General features: G+C 41.3%; 2 protein-coding genes and 1 non-coding gene across 5 annotated transcripts; 2 read left to right on the top strand and 1 right to left on the bottom strand.

The window, feature by feature from the left end:
- Nucleotides 1-818: 818 nt before the first annotated feature.
- Nucleotides 819-5,082, bottom strand: cops6 (COP9 signalosome subunit 6). The gene is made up of 9 exons (XM_053879516.1): nt 4,961-5,082; nt 4,767-4,898; nt 4,088-4,176; nt 3,186-3,248; nt 3,069-3,116; nt 2,860-2,974; nt 1,827-1,919; nt 1,558-1,658; nt 819-1,196 (listed from the first exon to the last, which is right to left on the bottom strand). The coding sequence occupies exons 1-9, from the start codon at nt 5,070-5,072 to the stop codon at nt 1,056-1,058; spliced, it is 894 nt and encodes a 297-aa protein (XP_053735491.1). The 5' UTR covers nt 5,073-5,082; the 3' UTR covers nt 819-1,055.
- A 1,088-nt stretch (nt 5,083-6,170) lies between these two features.
- On the top strand, nt 6,171-15,060 carry aurkb (aurora kinase B). 3 transcript variants are annotated; one of them, XM_053879515.1, is made up of 10 exons: nt 8,904-9,335; nt 9,592-11,060; nt 11,627-11,665; nt 12,018-12,084; nt 12,161-12,197; nt 12,274-12,462; nt 12,549-12,687; nt 12,759-12,907; nt 12,984-13,158; nt 14,515-15,060. In XM_053879515.1, exons 2-10 carry the CDS (start codon nt 11,055-11,057, stop codon nt 14,686-14,688), a joined length of 975 nt encoding a protein of 324 aa, XP_053735490.1. In that variant the 5' UTR covers nt 8,904-9,335; nt 9,592-11,054; the 3' UTR covers nt 14,689-15,060. The 3 variants fall into 3 exon arrangements, 1 of the variants encoding a protein (XP_053735490.1); XR_008416109.1 differs by lacking the exons at nt 11,627-11,665; nt 12,018-12,084; nt 12,161-12,197; ... (3 more) ...; nt 12,984-13,158; nt 14,515-15,060 and adding exons at nt 6,171-6,320; nt 6,449-6,524 and having other exon boundaries at nt 6,782-9,335; XR_008416110.1 differs by lacking the exons at nt 11,627-11,665; nt 12,018-12,084; nt 12,161-12,197; ... (3 more) ...; nt 12,984-13,158; nt 14,515-15,060 and adding exons at nt 6,171-6,320; nt 6,449-6,524 and having other exon boundaries at nt 6,782-9,335; nt 9,589-11,060.
- A 431-nt stretch (nt 15,061-15,491) lies between these two features.
- trnal-aag (transfer RNA leucine (anticodon AAG)) lies at nt 15,492-15,573 on the top strand. Its single transcript has one exon. It is a non-coding gene; the product is annotated as a tRNA-Leu (tRNA).
- Nucleotides 15,574-16,449: the final 876 nt, after the last annotated feature.

The raw sequence follows: 16,449 nt of genomic DNA, 5'->3' as shown, positions 1-16,449 counted from the left end.
ACATATTTTTGCCATCAGGTTTTTGCATTAAAGCATAACTAAGTTACAGCCTTCGACTTCTTGGTCTTGCTCTCTCCGTCTCCAGTCCAAATCTTTCCCCCAACAAATTGCGTGGATTTAAACAAAACTGATGCTTTTCACTTCAAGTTTGGATGAGGTGCAGCCTGTTGAGCTGCCTCTCTCGCTGGCTAACATCTGAAGGCCATTATTTTTAAGTTGTTTGTTTAATGGCCATATAAAGGCAGACTTCAGGGGGATGTTCCGCCTGAACCTAAAGCGCCGTCTCCTGCTGCGACTCTCTGTCATCTCCAAAGGCGATCAAGCAGCAGGAACTCCACTTCAAAACCGACTATAAACCTACAGCGCCACGTAAGCTGCCTTTCCACGGACTGGCCTTTTTACGGGCCGGGCGTTGTCTGAACACGAGGAAAGTAGCACTTCATCAAGCAAATATATTGGACACCCTGGAAAGGCCTCCAGATTGTCACAATCTTTACACATAGCCACGAACACACACATGTTCACACCTGTCAGTCTAAAGTATGTGTAAACTTGGTTGGGAGGAAACTTTGATCGGGTTTTTTCTTTGTAACATGAAGTGAATAAAAACAATCACAATTGGGAGTCTGTTGGAATCTGATGTTACTTGTAAAAGGAGAATGCAGTCAGGACAAACATGGCTGATGTGAAACCACACTGCACAGTTCCCAGACTCCAGAGAGCAGCAACTTGAGGTTTCTTAACATGTGATCTCAAAAACAGGACAATAAACTTCTTTAAGAGTCTTTCTTTTTAGAGTGAAAAAAACAGCCATGAAGTCGCATGAAAAAACAGCAGATTATTTATTACATAGAGAAACAAACAATAAAACAAACAGGTAAAACAATATCATGAAGACCGGATCTGCTTCTGCGCTAAAGTGAGAGCCTGTGAGTGACGTGCTCTCCCCCTGTGATGGAACGGGACAGACTCTCAACTGTGTGTGTTTGTTGGTGATAAACCCAAATCCAAATGAACAAGCAGACAGAGGAGAAAGTGCAGTTGTTGTTGTCGGCTCAGAAGAAGAGCCCTCTCATCCTGCGCCCGATTCCCTGTCTGTCGTACAGAACGTTGAACTTGTTGATGAACTGGTTCATGCTGTTGCAGGTCTTGGTGATGGTGCCCAGGTAGGCCATGAGGCCCACGTCGTTGCATTGCTGCTCGGAAAAAACAGAGTCAGAAGGAAGTCAGAGCTAGAAATAACAGGTATGGATTTGGCACGAATGAAAAGAGACTGGTCAGTCTCAACTGCGCCCCCTGTCTGTCATTGGAAGTGTCAGTGTGAGGGAATGGCAGAAGACGCTGCTGGAAGAGTTTAACACGAACGTTTTTAATGTTTGCTGTGTTTTAATGGGTTTGACATTAGAATGTATTTGGGTTTTGTGTGTGTATATGTGTGTGATGCGCATATATTTTCTCATTTGTGTTTATTGTGTGTGTATATGTGTGTGATGTGCATATGTTTTCTCATTTGCGTTTATTGTGTGCATACACATAAATCAGAAAAGTGCGACTCACATCATAGAAATCTGTTTTGAACTTGATGGTGCTGAGAACAGGGAGTCTGTGGCACAGAGCGTTGGCTTCTCGCAGGATCTCATGGTTAAATGGCACCTCCCCTGCAGGGCAGACACAGTCGGGGAAAGGAAAATGAGTTGTTGGAGGGGCCAAAGATAACTCTGTGGAGGTGTGTTCACTGGGGCCTCTCTTAACCACCCGAGGACACATCCCATTTAAGAGCAGCTGTTTTCCAGACGGCCTCTTAAAGCTCCTGTTGGTTGGCTTACCTGCTTCCACTGCTTTCACGTACTCTAGAATGATCTTCACTCGGCTGTGGAGCATCTTTATGGCGCTGTGCTGGGCGATGAGGTGTTCAGCCACTGTGGGAACAAGAATATAGGTGATGAGGAGAACAAATATCCCCTCATAAACAGCAGACTACCATTTTATGAGCAGAGGCAGAACCTTGTAAAAACATTTGGGCAGAAGGAGCAAAGATTCTGCTCCGTCATCATCGGAGCTCAAAAACACCCATAACATCACTCTGCAGTTACATTTCCCAAACAGACCTGCAAGTGAGAATAACTCAGATGCTGTCTTTACTTTCATCATGAGTTTGAATAGAACTTATACATTTTCTAATATCTTATAGTAGTTCACCAACAGTAATAATAGTTTTTTGACTGTAAGCTGCAGTGCCGACCTGAGCAACAGATATGCGCCACATGAGGCCACTGGAAATTATTATTTTTTAAATTGATTTAAATATATTTATTCACCATTTACTAGGATATAAAGTTATTTCAATTGGAATTTAATATATTTTACATTGAAACTGGAATCAAATCGCACTTAATTTAAACTACTGGTGCATTTATAATTTTTTTGACTCTCAGAGTTATAAATTAGTATCAAAAGGCATAACCTTCATTACAGTGATACATATCAAGTGTTATTCATTGACAATAGATTCATTTTCACATCTTTAAGCAGCATATAAAGCACAGCAATATGATTATGAAGTCATTTCCTTATCACATCTGTCCATTCAGTATAATAACATTGAATAACTAGACATCAAATAAAACAACTTCCAGACCTTATTAATCGAGGGCCACCAACGGCAGGGCAAGTATATAACGCTGCCCACCTCCAATGGCACAGTGTCACGAGTCAAATGTGTCCAAGGAGAAGTGCAATCATTTGTATTGATCTTTATAAAAACAGAACATCGACGAGGGACTTCAAGTATCGACATAGAACTTGATGCCTTCTACGCCTTCTGCACCTTCTGGCGTTGAACTACATATCACTATTCACCTGTTGAGTTCTCTCCGGTGCCGGTGGCAGTCATTCGGGCGACATGATCGACTCCGATTCTCTCCGCCTCCTCCGTGGCCAGAGTGTAAGTCAGCTCTGCAAACAACATGGTTGCCTAGCATGGAAGACACAGGTCATTACAAAGTCACATTGTCAAAATGGTAAATAAATATAATAATAAAGAAAAAGCAATTGTGTGGTGCAAGTACCTCGCCACTGATGATGTCGATCACAGATTCAAAAACACTAACAGGAAGCTAAAGAATACAAAAAAAAACATTGCTTAGAAAAAGGTCGGCAACATCCAAAGAAAGGAAACGACTCACATCAGTATGTTTGGTCATGGGGTTGAGTTTAAGGAAGAGCGGACTCTCGATGATCTCACAGACCTGGCAGGAGGACCAAGGCACATGAGTTAGACTGGACCAGTCGTCCACTGCATCAAAGCTCAATCTCAACCTGGTTCATGTTTTGAATATGAAAATGACAAGGTTGGATTGGGGTTTTCGTAAATCCTGAGAATGCAAGCTTCTCACCACACGTGACAACTTTTTCAGCATTCTAATAGGGCTAAGACAAATGTCCGGGGTCCCGCCATGAACCACAGTAAGAGTATTGCTTAAGACATGAGGAAGTAAACCGACAGTGATCAGATAAACATCTGTAAGTAAGTTGTGTAATTCACGATGGCTGCCGCCTGGTGATATAATATACAAATTAGAGGAGTGAAAACCTCGTGTCACCATGATGAGATTTCTCGTTTTTAGTATGAATTAATCGCCAACTGTTTAAGTGACAGCCATTTGAATTAGTGATATGAAAGTTGAGTATTTCATTGGGAAAAACTCTGGCATCATATCAGTAAACAAAATGAAGTCACACTTCTGACCACTTTTTGATGCATCCCTGCACAAACTCCACTGCAATTGTGACATGCTGCATGTAAGACAGTCTTACATATACATACATATACACATATATATACATATACATATTACATATATATATATATATATATATATATATATATATATATATACACACATACATACATACATACATACATACTTATATATATATATATACATATATATATAAGGAGTCAGGACCCAGGTCTCACATTTCTACTCTACTAGACATGATGTCAGTGAACAATATTCGTGAATGCGAAGAGAACAGTCACGCAGTACCAGCCACTTAAATTCAGGAGAAACACCATTTTACCAACCTGCTTATGAATGTGGATGTCTGACTGGTCAGGAGGTCCTCCTGTGGTGTACCAGCCCAAAAATTCCATCTCTTTGAAGACCTGTTTGACTGTAAGACAAGCATTTTTGTCATCACTGAGAAGAGAGTGCCCTATAAAAGTCCAAGCACATTTTCACAATGGATTCAATATTACAACCAGGGATGCACCGATATCGATACTCAAGCCCAGTATCAGTTCAATACGGGGCTTGAGTACTCATGGAATGGCCACCAATACCACAAAACTGAAACCACTTTACAGCACCACGCAGTTTTGTGACACAAAAATTTGTGTTTGTACTGCAGTGAAACTTGTGGCTGTCACCTATGTACAAGAAAAATACTTATACTGAGTAATGTTGTTCAAATAACAATATATATGGAAAAAAAATGAAAAAAACTATTGACTCTGACTTCATGTGTATTGGCGTAAGTATTCGGTATCGGTGAGTACTCAAATACAATTGCTTGCACACTATTCGCTATTCGCTCGAGTTAAACGGCATTTTGCTACAGTTCCAGTCCAGACAGTGCATTGTAGACAATGTTTAAGTGGTTATGCTTGCCAAATATGATAAATCATTTGAAGTACATTTGAATGAACCAGCACGCCATGCAAGTAAACAATTACCGTCCCCATTAAATTCCCCATTACTTACATTGCTCCTCCTTGGTGTAGTAGTACTCTTTATCAATATGCACCTTGTCGTCGATTGTGTGAGAAAGCAACTCAAAAGAGTTCATCACCTCAATATTTCTACCTTCCTGCTTTCCGATCAGGGCACCAATAACTGCAAACAAAAAAACAGTGTTACAGGACATCACAAAATAAAACAATATGGTGTGACCTGACCTTGTATTGGCCGTCCTTCCTGTGAGCGAATGCGTATCCAGTGATCAGATATGTTAAGGATCACCAGCGGGTGCAATGCCACTGAAACGCTCCCAGTAACACCAGAGGCCATGACACTGGGGCTGGCTATGGGGAAGCAAAATAAAGTTTCAAAAAATGATGGCCAGAGATGGTGAACTGAAACTCACCAAGCACCTGTACATTTGGGTTCCAGCATAATATTTGCCGGATGTGAAATGAAAAGTAGCTATGGTAATATATGTAAATACTGGTACCAATTAAAGTCATTTCATATCAAAAGAATCTGCATCAATGTTCTTTACTGTGTCAATATTTGTCATAAAATTATCTGTTTTTTTTATTTCAGTTCTCAACTTCCAGATGACTATTATTTAAACAGACCAACCTTCAGATATTGCAGGCATATAAAAATGTTAATCATTAACCATGAGGCTGAATCGTACCTAATAGCATTGAATTGCCAATTATTATTCAGTTTAATGTACAATATTCCGTAAGCTATAGCGAATAAAACAACACATGGCTCAAAATAGAAATATTACAGGTCATATTTAGATAAATAACATAAGAACTTGAGAGACATTAAGTCAAGTGTGACTTTTGAACAAGACAGAATTATAGACCGACTATACCGACGAGCCAACTAGAACAAACGTTCGCCTTGTCTCGGCCTATTATTGACGCTCATTCCCATTTAAGACCGAGAACCACACGTTTAACATGGGAAAAAATGAGCTTTATATCGAAACTGATGTTGAGAGACACGATTTATTCAGGGTTACTATGACAAGTGTGTGTCTCAAATGTACTTCAAAGGCAAAAACAATAACACTAATAAGCCCATGGACAGTTATCTGCAAGCATACTTTGCCCCAAACAAGACAGGCGTCGTATTTTAATTTATAATAGACTTGCCTGCCCCGTCCACTTCCATTCCTCCACCATTGCTGGTCGCCATCTTCTCCGGTAAGCCGCGCATGCGTACCAACATAATAACGTCAACGGTCGTCAAAAACTATTATACGACTAAATTTATTCACTAATCCAATATATATTGTTCAATGCACATATAATTTTGGTTAGTAAATAATAGTTATTTGTTTCAACAAAAATATTTTTTCTTGCCGTGAGGCCCAACTTTATCGAGCGCTTGTTTCTCACGGACTTCTCGCGGATGTTTGCAGGTGTGTCACAGCGAAACCAGTCCGTGTAACAGCTTCGACGGTTTTGTTTACAAAATGGACGACTATGTAACCTGTAACTTGGACTACTTTCCAGAGAACATATTGATAGATGTGTTATCGTATTTGAGTGTCCGTGAACTTGTCCGAGCCGGGAGGTGAGAATGTTTTCATGAAATCACTTTGCCTGTCTTTTAGGAGTTCTCGGCCTTCTGGGCAACCGTGTTTAGAACGACTTCTGTCATTTAATATGTATGTCGCTATTTGTCTTTTGTCATCGTTTTAGAGTGTGTAAGAGGTGGAGGCGACTTGTAAAAGACCAAAGATTATGGAGAGTTGTGGATCTGAGGGCATGGAAAGGGGTATGAATGCCTTTGTTTTTATGGTCCTTAATTCTTTCACCAGCGTGATTTTGGCTTCGTGTATGTTTGTTAAACGATGAACTCTGGAATAAGGCATAATGATTGTGGATAATGAAATCATCCTTTTCATAAAAACTATGATCTTTTAGCAATTACAGTGCTGTACATGCAGATATGAACGTTGTGTATGTGTATTCCAATTGATTTTTTTCCCCCTTTTTTGTCTCCCATTTTTTTACAATGATCTGTCTATTCAGGTGACATCACGAATACTTTGGGTTCTTCTGCGCCAATACCTGGGCTGTGGCCTCAGGTGTCTACGCTTGCGTGGTTTGCTGCTTTCTGCCCGAGGAGGCACCTTCCTCTCAGAGTCTTGGCTTAAGGCATTGTCCTCAAAGTGCCCTCGTCTTAATAAGCTCTACCTCCTCCATGCAGACTTGAGGAGTCTTCCAAATTGCCGGTTCCTTCCTCCTTCTTTGAAGGTCCTGGAGCTGCGCGGCTGTGAGCTGCCACAGGGCTTCTTCAGCCAAAGTCTCACAACTGCACCTGCAAGTGCTGAAGCAACCTCCAGTGTTGCTGCACGGCAGAAATCGAAAGGCAAAGGGATAGGGAGTACGTCAGGAATCTCAATCGAGAGGTTAGTTCTTAACTATGTCCCATCATTCACTGACGAGCATCTTCAGAGTCTCACTACGTGGGAGCAGCTCACTCGGTTAGAGTTGCATGACACATTCCGTGTGACCGCTAACGCACTGAGAAACTGTGCCGCTAAGGAAGGTGCTGCCGGCATAGAAGGCTTATTTCGGCTCAAGTTTTTAGAAATTTGCATCACGGGGCGGCCAGGCTACCAGGTACAGATGGCTTCTCTGGGGCTTGGTGCAGGTTGGCTTGGGCTAGAGGAGCTCAGCCTGGGTGGAAAGGAGGTAGGGCCTGGCTTACTCTGTGCCAGCCGATTGAAAGACCTGAAGCATCTATGTCTGCGGGCTTGCACCCTCAGCGAGATGCAGATTGTACGTGGTTGCAGAATGCTGCGGGGGCTCCGGAGATTAGAGTTCCTTGATGTGACCTTTCAGCCCAGACAATGTCCACCAGCCGAGGAGGGAGAAGGTGGTGGTGCTGAAGGGGAAGCTCAGGCAGTTGAAGAAGATGGTGACAAAGAAGTAAACAGCGATGAAAACAAACCAGACACCAATGATCCCATCCCACGTCTACGTCGCTCATTGGCTGTCTTGTTACCCTACTGCTCTTTAGTATTCACCAACTGCTCAGTTCAGATAAACACAGACTAAACCGACCACTTTTTGCAAAACAGTGGCTGACCTCAACAATACATCTTTTAAGGAAAAGCCATTCCATGGACTGCTGTGGTTTTGCCAAAATGCAACTGTTTCAAAATCACTTTTCTGAAGGGTACAATGCCTAATTCAGGTTCCCTACATTTTGACGCTGAGAATGCACAAAGACCCATCGTTAAAAAAGAGAAAATATTATCATCCCAATCCCTGGTTTCAAACAGGTGTACTGTATGGCATCACCTAGTTTCACGTGCTGGCATTCTTCTTTTTCCCTCCTATGTAGCGGAGGTCGGGATAATTTTTTACTGCACCATTGTGACAGCCAAAACCTTATGGGCTTAATTTTCTTTAAAATGTTTTATACACTCATCGACTCTTAAATGAACAAACAAGATATACGTTTTAAGTTACTGAAAATGACATTGACATTTGGCGGTAACTCAAGATTAAATGTTTTTGTGACATTTAAATAAAAAACATTAGTTAGTAAACACAAAAGGCATATTTGCTTTATCCCTTCTTTACAGACATCGGGAGTCATAACCTTCCTGTTTTTCCACATTACTCCTGGTGTGTTTTTAATTAAAACATAGAAACCTACAAATCTCAAAATGAAAATGAGGTTGAAAAAAAACAAACAAAGATGTGTAACTGCTAATACGGTAGATTAAATGGCTGGTAGTATATATAAGCCATTGCTGTTCCTGAGACATACAGTAATGCTTTCACCACAAACAGTCAGCAACAAGCCACCTGCTTCCTTTTACTTTTTTAATAAGTACCAGGCGTGACATGCAGCCTGTTTACGTACACGTTTTCTCACTCTTAATTTGCTTTCTTTTACACTTGAAATTAAATGATTTAAATGGAATTATCTTTTCAATGTTTTCATTATTTCCCATTAAGAAAACAATAAATTGCCTTTGAGACATTGTGGTGTGCCTTTATTGTGGTGTATTCTCAAATCGATGCCAGTACTTTAATTCACACAAAAATAATAAAGATTGGCTACATTTGTTTGACATGTTCTAAAGTTCCGGTGCGCAGATAGTCATTCTTGTTTCTTTCGTCATCAACTTTGCATCATAAAGTGGTCTACTTTCAGCCTTCCTCCCGCCAGTACGGTCAGAGTTTTCGGATACCATGTGGTACAGAAGCATCACTTCTGTGAGGTTAATGTCTCCAAAGCTATGGACATATGGTTCATTACTAAAGGCACCGAAGGAGAGTTCCTGAGTTGGAGAGGTATAGAAGATGCTGGAACCTCAAAGATAGATGGCCTTTATTAGAGGGAAATTCAACATGTCACAGTGTGGTGTCAACGAAATGATGATGAACGTACCCAAAACATGGGTACGGAGATGCTGACCCAGATGGCACCGTCGTGGGTGGTGGAAGATATGGACACCATGGATTACCTGGCGAGAAGCAAGACAAGGAAGCAGTGAGGCTTGTGCAGCTATATGGCCAAAGATGGGGCGGGCAGAGAAGAACCTCTACAACATGGGCCTTTCAGGTATTTCATTTCCTGACCAGAGGAGATGTTAAAGTGACTACAATGAGTCAGACATGTCATTCATAAAAGGATGTGTCAAAAGATTTTATGAGACAGAATAATACCTGCCTAAATTGATCATACTGATACCCGCCAAAACTGTATTGGCATATTTATAGGTATTATATATAGGTATAGGTGTAGGCAACTCTTATAGTGAGCTGCACTGGGACTGTCTGACCACTTGATGGTTCATCTTGTTCCCACATACAAGCAGAAGCTGAAGCTGACAAAGCCTGTTGTGAGGAGCATGAGGATCTGGACAAGTGAAGCTAAAGAGGAGCTGCAGGCTTGTATGGAGACCACAGACTGGGAGGTGTTTGGGGCTGCGACCAATAATCTGGATGAGTATACAGACGCTGTGACTTCATGGTTCAGCTACTGTGAAGAGTGCATAGTTTCAACGCGCACCAAGGTGAGTTATGCAAATGACAAACCTTGGTTCACAGCTAAACTCAGCCAGATTAGATGGGAGAAGGAGGCAGCTCGCAGCTGGACTGCCCAGCAACCTATGCCAGGATCTTGTTTGCAGACTTCTGCTCTGCTTTTAACACAATTCTTGCAGCTCTGCTTGAAGACAAGCTTCGCCAGCGCATCGTGCGTTCTGCTGAGAAGGTGATCGGTTGCAGCCTGCCACCTCTGCATGACCTCTATGTCTCTAGGACCCAGAGACGTGCAGGTGGGATCAGAGCCGACCCTTCTCACCCAGGTCATGGACTGTTTGTTCCTCTTCCCTCCAGTAGGAGGCTACGGTCCATCCAGACCAGAACCTCCTGCCTCAGCAACAGCTTCTTCCCCTCTGCTGTCAGACTGTTGAACTCTTGATCAGCCTTTGTTGTTTGCGGGTTATTTTATTTTATATATTTCTATTATATTTTATTGACAGCACTTTATTCCAAAACACTTTCCTAGTTGGTGGGATCCCCACTGACCATGGCAATATATTTGATTCTGATTCTGCAAAATAGTATTCATCCAATCCTAACCCTTAAATTTGGCATGTGGACACATCATTATTATAAAATACATAAACCCTTGTAAATGAACTTCAGCCATTTACATGTAATAGAACAGAAAGTAGTCTATTTCACCCACTGACAATTGGAAGTTTAAAAGTACCCAATGGTGGTAAAAGCGAAGGAACTTCGCTTAAGGAGTGTGAATGATAGTCATTTCTTTATTATTATTATTACATTAGTATTATTATTAATAATAATAGTAATAATAATAATAATAATAATATTAACGTATTTTTGATATGTAATCATTGAAACAACAATACTTATATTTTATGACCGTATTGCTGTTGTCGATTTATGCCCTAGTCTGAATTATTTTATCCAAAACAAAACTAAATTCATCAGTAAAAATTCCTATCCATTAACTGGTTATCAACTCGCTTATCATTCTGATTTGGATAAATTCACGAAAACACAACGTTTATTTCCTGTCCGGAAATGGTGAGGGGGTGGGTCTTTGCGTATGAGCCAATCATGTGTTTCCTAGTGCCTGCTCTTTGTCCAATAGGAGCTACAGATGCGTTGCAAGCAGACCAATGAGATCGGCCACATTACAGACTTTTGAAAACGTTGGCGGCCAAAGCAATTCGAATCGTACAGCAGACCGAGAGCTTTGTCAGGTTTAAGTGGGAGGATTACACGGACTGTTCTGTTCGGCAACATGCAGGTAACGTTGGAAACGTTTATACGAATGATAGATAAGCAACGTTAGTCGTATAAAACATGTTTTCTTGACTTAGCATCGAGGGTCATAGTGTCTGTTTAGCATCACGAGCTAACTTGGAATCGGTCAAAAAAAAGATGGTGGAAAAAGGGGTGAGGTAGACTCTCGTGTTGTTTCTAAACAAGACCTCGTCGTACATGAGATCCATCCCCGTCGAACGTAGACATAGGATGACGAACACGCATTTATAGTGTCCAATTCTCATGAGCTTCCTTTTAAACATCACGGTTCAGTCAGTCCAGCTTCTTCTTTCCTGCTAAGAGCATGCTGTGCACAACAATTCGTCCTTGTCGTCTGCTCTAAGACACTTTTGCACACTCGATTGAATGTTTATGTAATATTTATATAATAGCATTTGGCAAAATCTGGTGCATTTCGTCATTTTTAGTGTTCTTCAATGTAAAATGTTGCGATGCGAATTGTGGTCAAGCAGATGTAGTCAACAATGATTTATAAATAAGTAAAATTAAACATGTTGACATCAGTTGCATGTATTTATCTCCTCGCAGAATAAAGAGAATTTTGAGCCCAGAAGATTTCTACGGCCGGTAAGATAATATAAGTGTTCAAATCCATTGTAGCTTCACAAAATAGTTCCAGAGGTAAAATGGCTTACATTTCTCTTCAATAACTGTATAAGTGAAGGAATTCCACTTAAATCTCATTATATGGCTTTGTACTACTATGAGCCTGAGAAAATTCAGAAAATGTGACCACCAATTGTGACTACCTTACCTTGAAGTTACCTTGTCTCTGTCTAATGTGTACTTTTGTTTGCCTCTCAGCTTGTACACGTGTGCTTGTGACTACAGAATTTGTGTATTTGACGTGCATTCGTTTGTGCTTGTCTTAGCCTATTTGCCAAATATGAATGTTTTATTTTGTCTGTCCTCAAATCAGCTTGCTACCTCGACCGCAGTGTCTGGGCCTCAACGTGTTATGGTGAGACCCCATCCAGATATCAGAGGTTTGTTTACGGACTAAAAGATGTCAGTGGATCCACAGAGAAAGCTCTGGTTTTCATTCAACTTTCTTTTCTTTAGGTCCAGGGAGAGAGTGTGTCGGCTCATCTGCCAGTAGGTAAGGATCAAAGCTTTATCATTGTGGTGTTCTTTGTTATTATTTCGGAGTTGTACTGATTTGTGCTCCTTATTAGGAAAGTCACCCTTAACGACTTTCAAATCGGTCGGCCACTTGGGAAAGGAAAGTTTGGCAATGTCTACCTTGCAAGAGTGAAGAAACTACAAGCTATTGTGGCCCTCAAGGTGTTGTTTAAGTCCCAAATGGAGAAGGAGGGTGTAGAGCACCAGCTCAGGAGGGAGATCGAGATCCAAGCCCATCTCAAGTAAGACAAAAACCAGCTGAGCTCATGCTATGCAACTGCTATTCTCTTTTCTTAAAATGAGTGTCATTTTCACTTGTGATTTCCAGGCATCCCAACATCTTGCGCTTCTACAATTATTTCCATGACCGGACAAGGGTTTTTTTGGTGCTGGAATATGCACCAAAAGGGGAAATGTACAAGGAGCTGCAGAAGTTTGGACGGTTTGATGACCAGCGCACTGCAACAGTAAGAGGAACACGTTATTTTGATATGACTGAAAGGTGTCTCATGCAAAACCTTGACCTCTTCATTCAAAGTACATGGAGGAGATATCAGATGCCCTGCTATACTGCCATGAGAAAAAAGTCATTCATCGTGACATCAAGCCAGAGAACCTGCTCCTGGGTTATCGTGGAGAACTCAAAATAGCCGACTTCGGTTGGTCCGTCCATGCTCCTTCTCTGAGGTAAGAGTTGTCTGAATTGTCTTACTAACTTGTAATTTAACAAACTAATGTTATCAACCTCTTTATTGTTGCACAGGCGCAGGACAATGTGTGGAACACTGGATTATCTTCCTCCTGAGATGGTTGAAGGCCACACACACAGCGAGAAGGTGGACCTGTGGTGCATTGGCATCTTGTGCTATGAGTGTTTGGTGGGCAACCCCCCATTTGAAACTGCCAGTCACACGGAGACGTACAAAAGAATTACAAAGGTCAGTTGAAGTTTTGTCATTACAATAGGCTTTATTGTACAGGCTTTAGACTGTCTCCCTACTCAGTAGGGATGGGCGATAATTCATCGTACATGATATACCGCCAAATACAATCTCCACAATGACAATTCTGCATCTCACGCTAAATCCGCTAGACACGTGACAAACCCGCTGCATTGTACTTGCACACGTGAAAATGACGAGACCGCGACAACGCGCCATGCTCTCCGCGCCGTTTGACAGCTGACACCGGCGTGCGGTGGACTTTGGTTTACGATCGTAGTTTTTAACTTATTTTTAATGCAGGGAACCTTTGATAATGACACTGGTCGACTCTGAGTCTCAGGATCAGTGTTTATTTTATTAGATGGAGTGGTCCTCATATGTTCTCTGACGCTGCATTTTTTCAGCCTCGGCGAAACGCCTTAGTGGAAAATAGTTGGTATACTGGACGGGGTTCCCCTCCGGTATTGGCGACGGCATCCTCTTCCGCGCTAAGACCACAACCCGGCATCAGTTAGGGACCATCAACAAATTCTAAAATGGTCAAAGTATTCGTGAAATATTAAATAAGGCAAAGAAAAACAACCATTTTAGAAGAGAGAATTTTGAAAATGTTTTTCATCATGCAAGAGAAAGGACTGACAGTATGTATCATGTTTTTGAGAATAGAATAAGACTTAATGATCATTTATTGAGATACAGCGGACAGACAGCTCAATTTAACCCCTAAATATGAGAGACATGAAACATTGAATTTCTCATCTCTACACTTGGTTAACTTGAAAAAAAATGTCTGTTAGTGCCTGTATAATGCTCTACTCGTAGCGCCATCACACTGGTTTCCATGAAAAAAAGTGTTTTTGCCCAGTCATTTTGTCGAGTATGAGCCATCGCAGTCGCCATATTTGTTTACTGGCATATTTGTTTACTTGCAGTTATCCACATCTCGCAACATGGAAGCGCACTGTTATTGAAGGGATGCCTGACACTGATGACAGAACTTAACAAAAAAAGAACTCACAACCAAATCGGAGGGCTTTTTTATTTTATTTTATTTTTGTACGAAGCCCGCTCCCCAGTGCCGTGCAGACAACAGCCCAGAGGAGCGCAGGGAGATAGGTGTCACAAAGCGTGTCAGGAGGGAATGGACTCAGGCGGGGTTTTGGGCTGGGCGTGACAAAGTCCTAGCTAAAAGCCTGAACATGACTACACATTTTTTCTCAATAACAATTTTGAGATTTCAAAAGCATAATAGTGCATGGTGTCGGGGTTAAATAAGGTTTGGTGTGTTCTTTTCATGTCAAGGGCTGGGCAGGCCTGTGCTCATGTCTGACCATTCTCTTGTTTCTGCAGGTGGATTTGAAGTTTCCTAAGAACGTCTCCGATGGTGGAAGAGACTTGATCTCCAAACTTCTCCGCCACAACCCCACCGATCGTCTGTCACTCCAAAGCGTCATCGACCACCCGTGGGTGCGAGCCAATTCCCGTCGAGTCCTCCCTCCCTCGTGTCCAAACCTTGACTCCTGAACACAGTTTTCCTCCAGTTGTTTTTGTCTGCCTCCACTCGACGCTTTTTTTTTCTCCTCTCCACTGCCTGTGGTTTCAGACCACCAGCTTTCTGCCACGTTGTACAACACGTAAAATGATTCCAAGGGTTTTAATATATTGTACAGTGTTTGTCTTTTTCTATGTCCTGCATGGGGATATTTTTTATCGTTCTCTTGTTCTATATACTACTTTTGATAGTTGAAGGTGTTTGGATTTCCGTACCTGATGGTGTTGACACCTACGTACTGCTGTTATTTGGCCTTAAGTGAAGCAAGTCCTCCAAAAGATAAAGATCCTTTATAAGAGGGCCGAGCTCTGTTTTTAATTCAAATAAAAACAATCAAAGACCAAGTGAATGCAGAATTTTGTTCTGATGTCGATGTCATCTGCCCATAATTCACACGCTGCCTTTAACTCGATGGTTTGACTTTAATTGTAATGATCTCTGTACTGTTATTACTATACTGCAACTAACAAAGCTTAATTTGGGCTTCTCTTAAACGCCCTTACTGGTTTGTCAGATCGTTTTTTTAGTCAACTGTTCGAGCAGTCCAGATTTGGCCAACCTGCTTCGCTGAATATAGCACACGACATGACTTTCAGATGTGACAAAACAGAAATCATTCAGACGTCTTTAAACAGAAAGGATATGCTTCTTCCTGGACTCTTCTGGACACATTCCCTGAAAGTTACTGCTATCTTACGAGTAACATTTCTACCATCGTGTTGTCGCGTTACAATGAGTGTGTTCATAATGCGACTTAACCACCTGGGCGCCACACGGTAGCGTGGCCGAGCGGTCTAAGGCGCTGGATTAAGGCTCCAGTCTCTTCGGGGGCGTGGGTTCGAATCCCACCGCTGCCAAACTTTTCTCTTTTTCGTTTCGTATAATATATAATTTTCTTGTGGAAAACGAATTGTTAAATACATTTACACACACTATTTAAAACGGACGCAAGAGGATCGAGGAACTTTAAAGTAAGAAGTCCGACTTTAAAGTCAGAATTCCGGCATTTTTTTTCTCCACTGGCACTTTGTGACAAATCCTCTTCCGTAAAAACGTGAGAAACGCCGTCAGTGAAATGTTTCCCTCCGTTGTACAACTCCATTAATAACATATGTGGTAAATGTTTAGCCATTGATAATGAGAGTAATCCACAAATAGATTAGATTCCATTAGAATGCCAGTATTCATCCCGCATTGGTGAAATTTCAGATGAGGATTAAATAATTAACAGTATTAAATTGTCAATTGCAAACGAAACAACATTCATATCTTGTGATAGTATTTCATCGTTCTTGAGAAACGCAAGAAATAGAGTTAAAACAGCGAAGATCGCGACGAGTTGCGCAGTTGAGTGTGTGTCTGTCTTAGTCTTAAAGATTTATCTGAGCTAAATAGTGTGTTCGCTTCCCGGGGATAAAGGAATCTGCTCGCTGGTACTTTAGATTAGATTAGATAGTCTTGGCATACACAAAACCAGAAGAAAACTGGGCATTCTAACGAAAAAAATAAGAAAAGACTAAAAATAAAATCTAGTCAGAGGTCATGGTCATCGTATAATCTATACAAACACAACTCGAATTCGACAGGAAATACATTGCATTTTCACGACTTAATACTAAAGGTTTCATACCATTAAAACATGCGTCCTCTATTCTACTTCTCTAAAACTTGCATTTCAATTCATATATTCAAAGTATCTTGTTTTGGCAGCCGAGACTAGTATTTATTAACAC

Source organism: Synchiropus splendidus, chromosome 11 (assembly GCF_027744825.2).
Source record: "Synchiropus splendidus isolate RoL2022-P1 chromosome 11, RoL_Sspl_1.0, whole genome shotgun sequence".
In the NCBI taxonomy this organism is placed as follows: Eukaryota; Metazoa; Chordata; class Actinopteri; order Syngnathiformes; family Callionymidae; genus Synchiropus; species Synchiropus splendidus.
The sequence above is the reverse complement of the archived record's forward strand: the minus strand, read 5'-3'. Positions and strand labels throughout refer to the sequence as shown.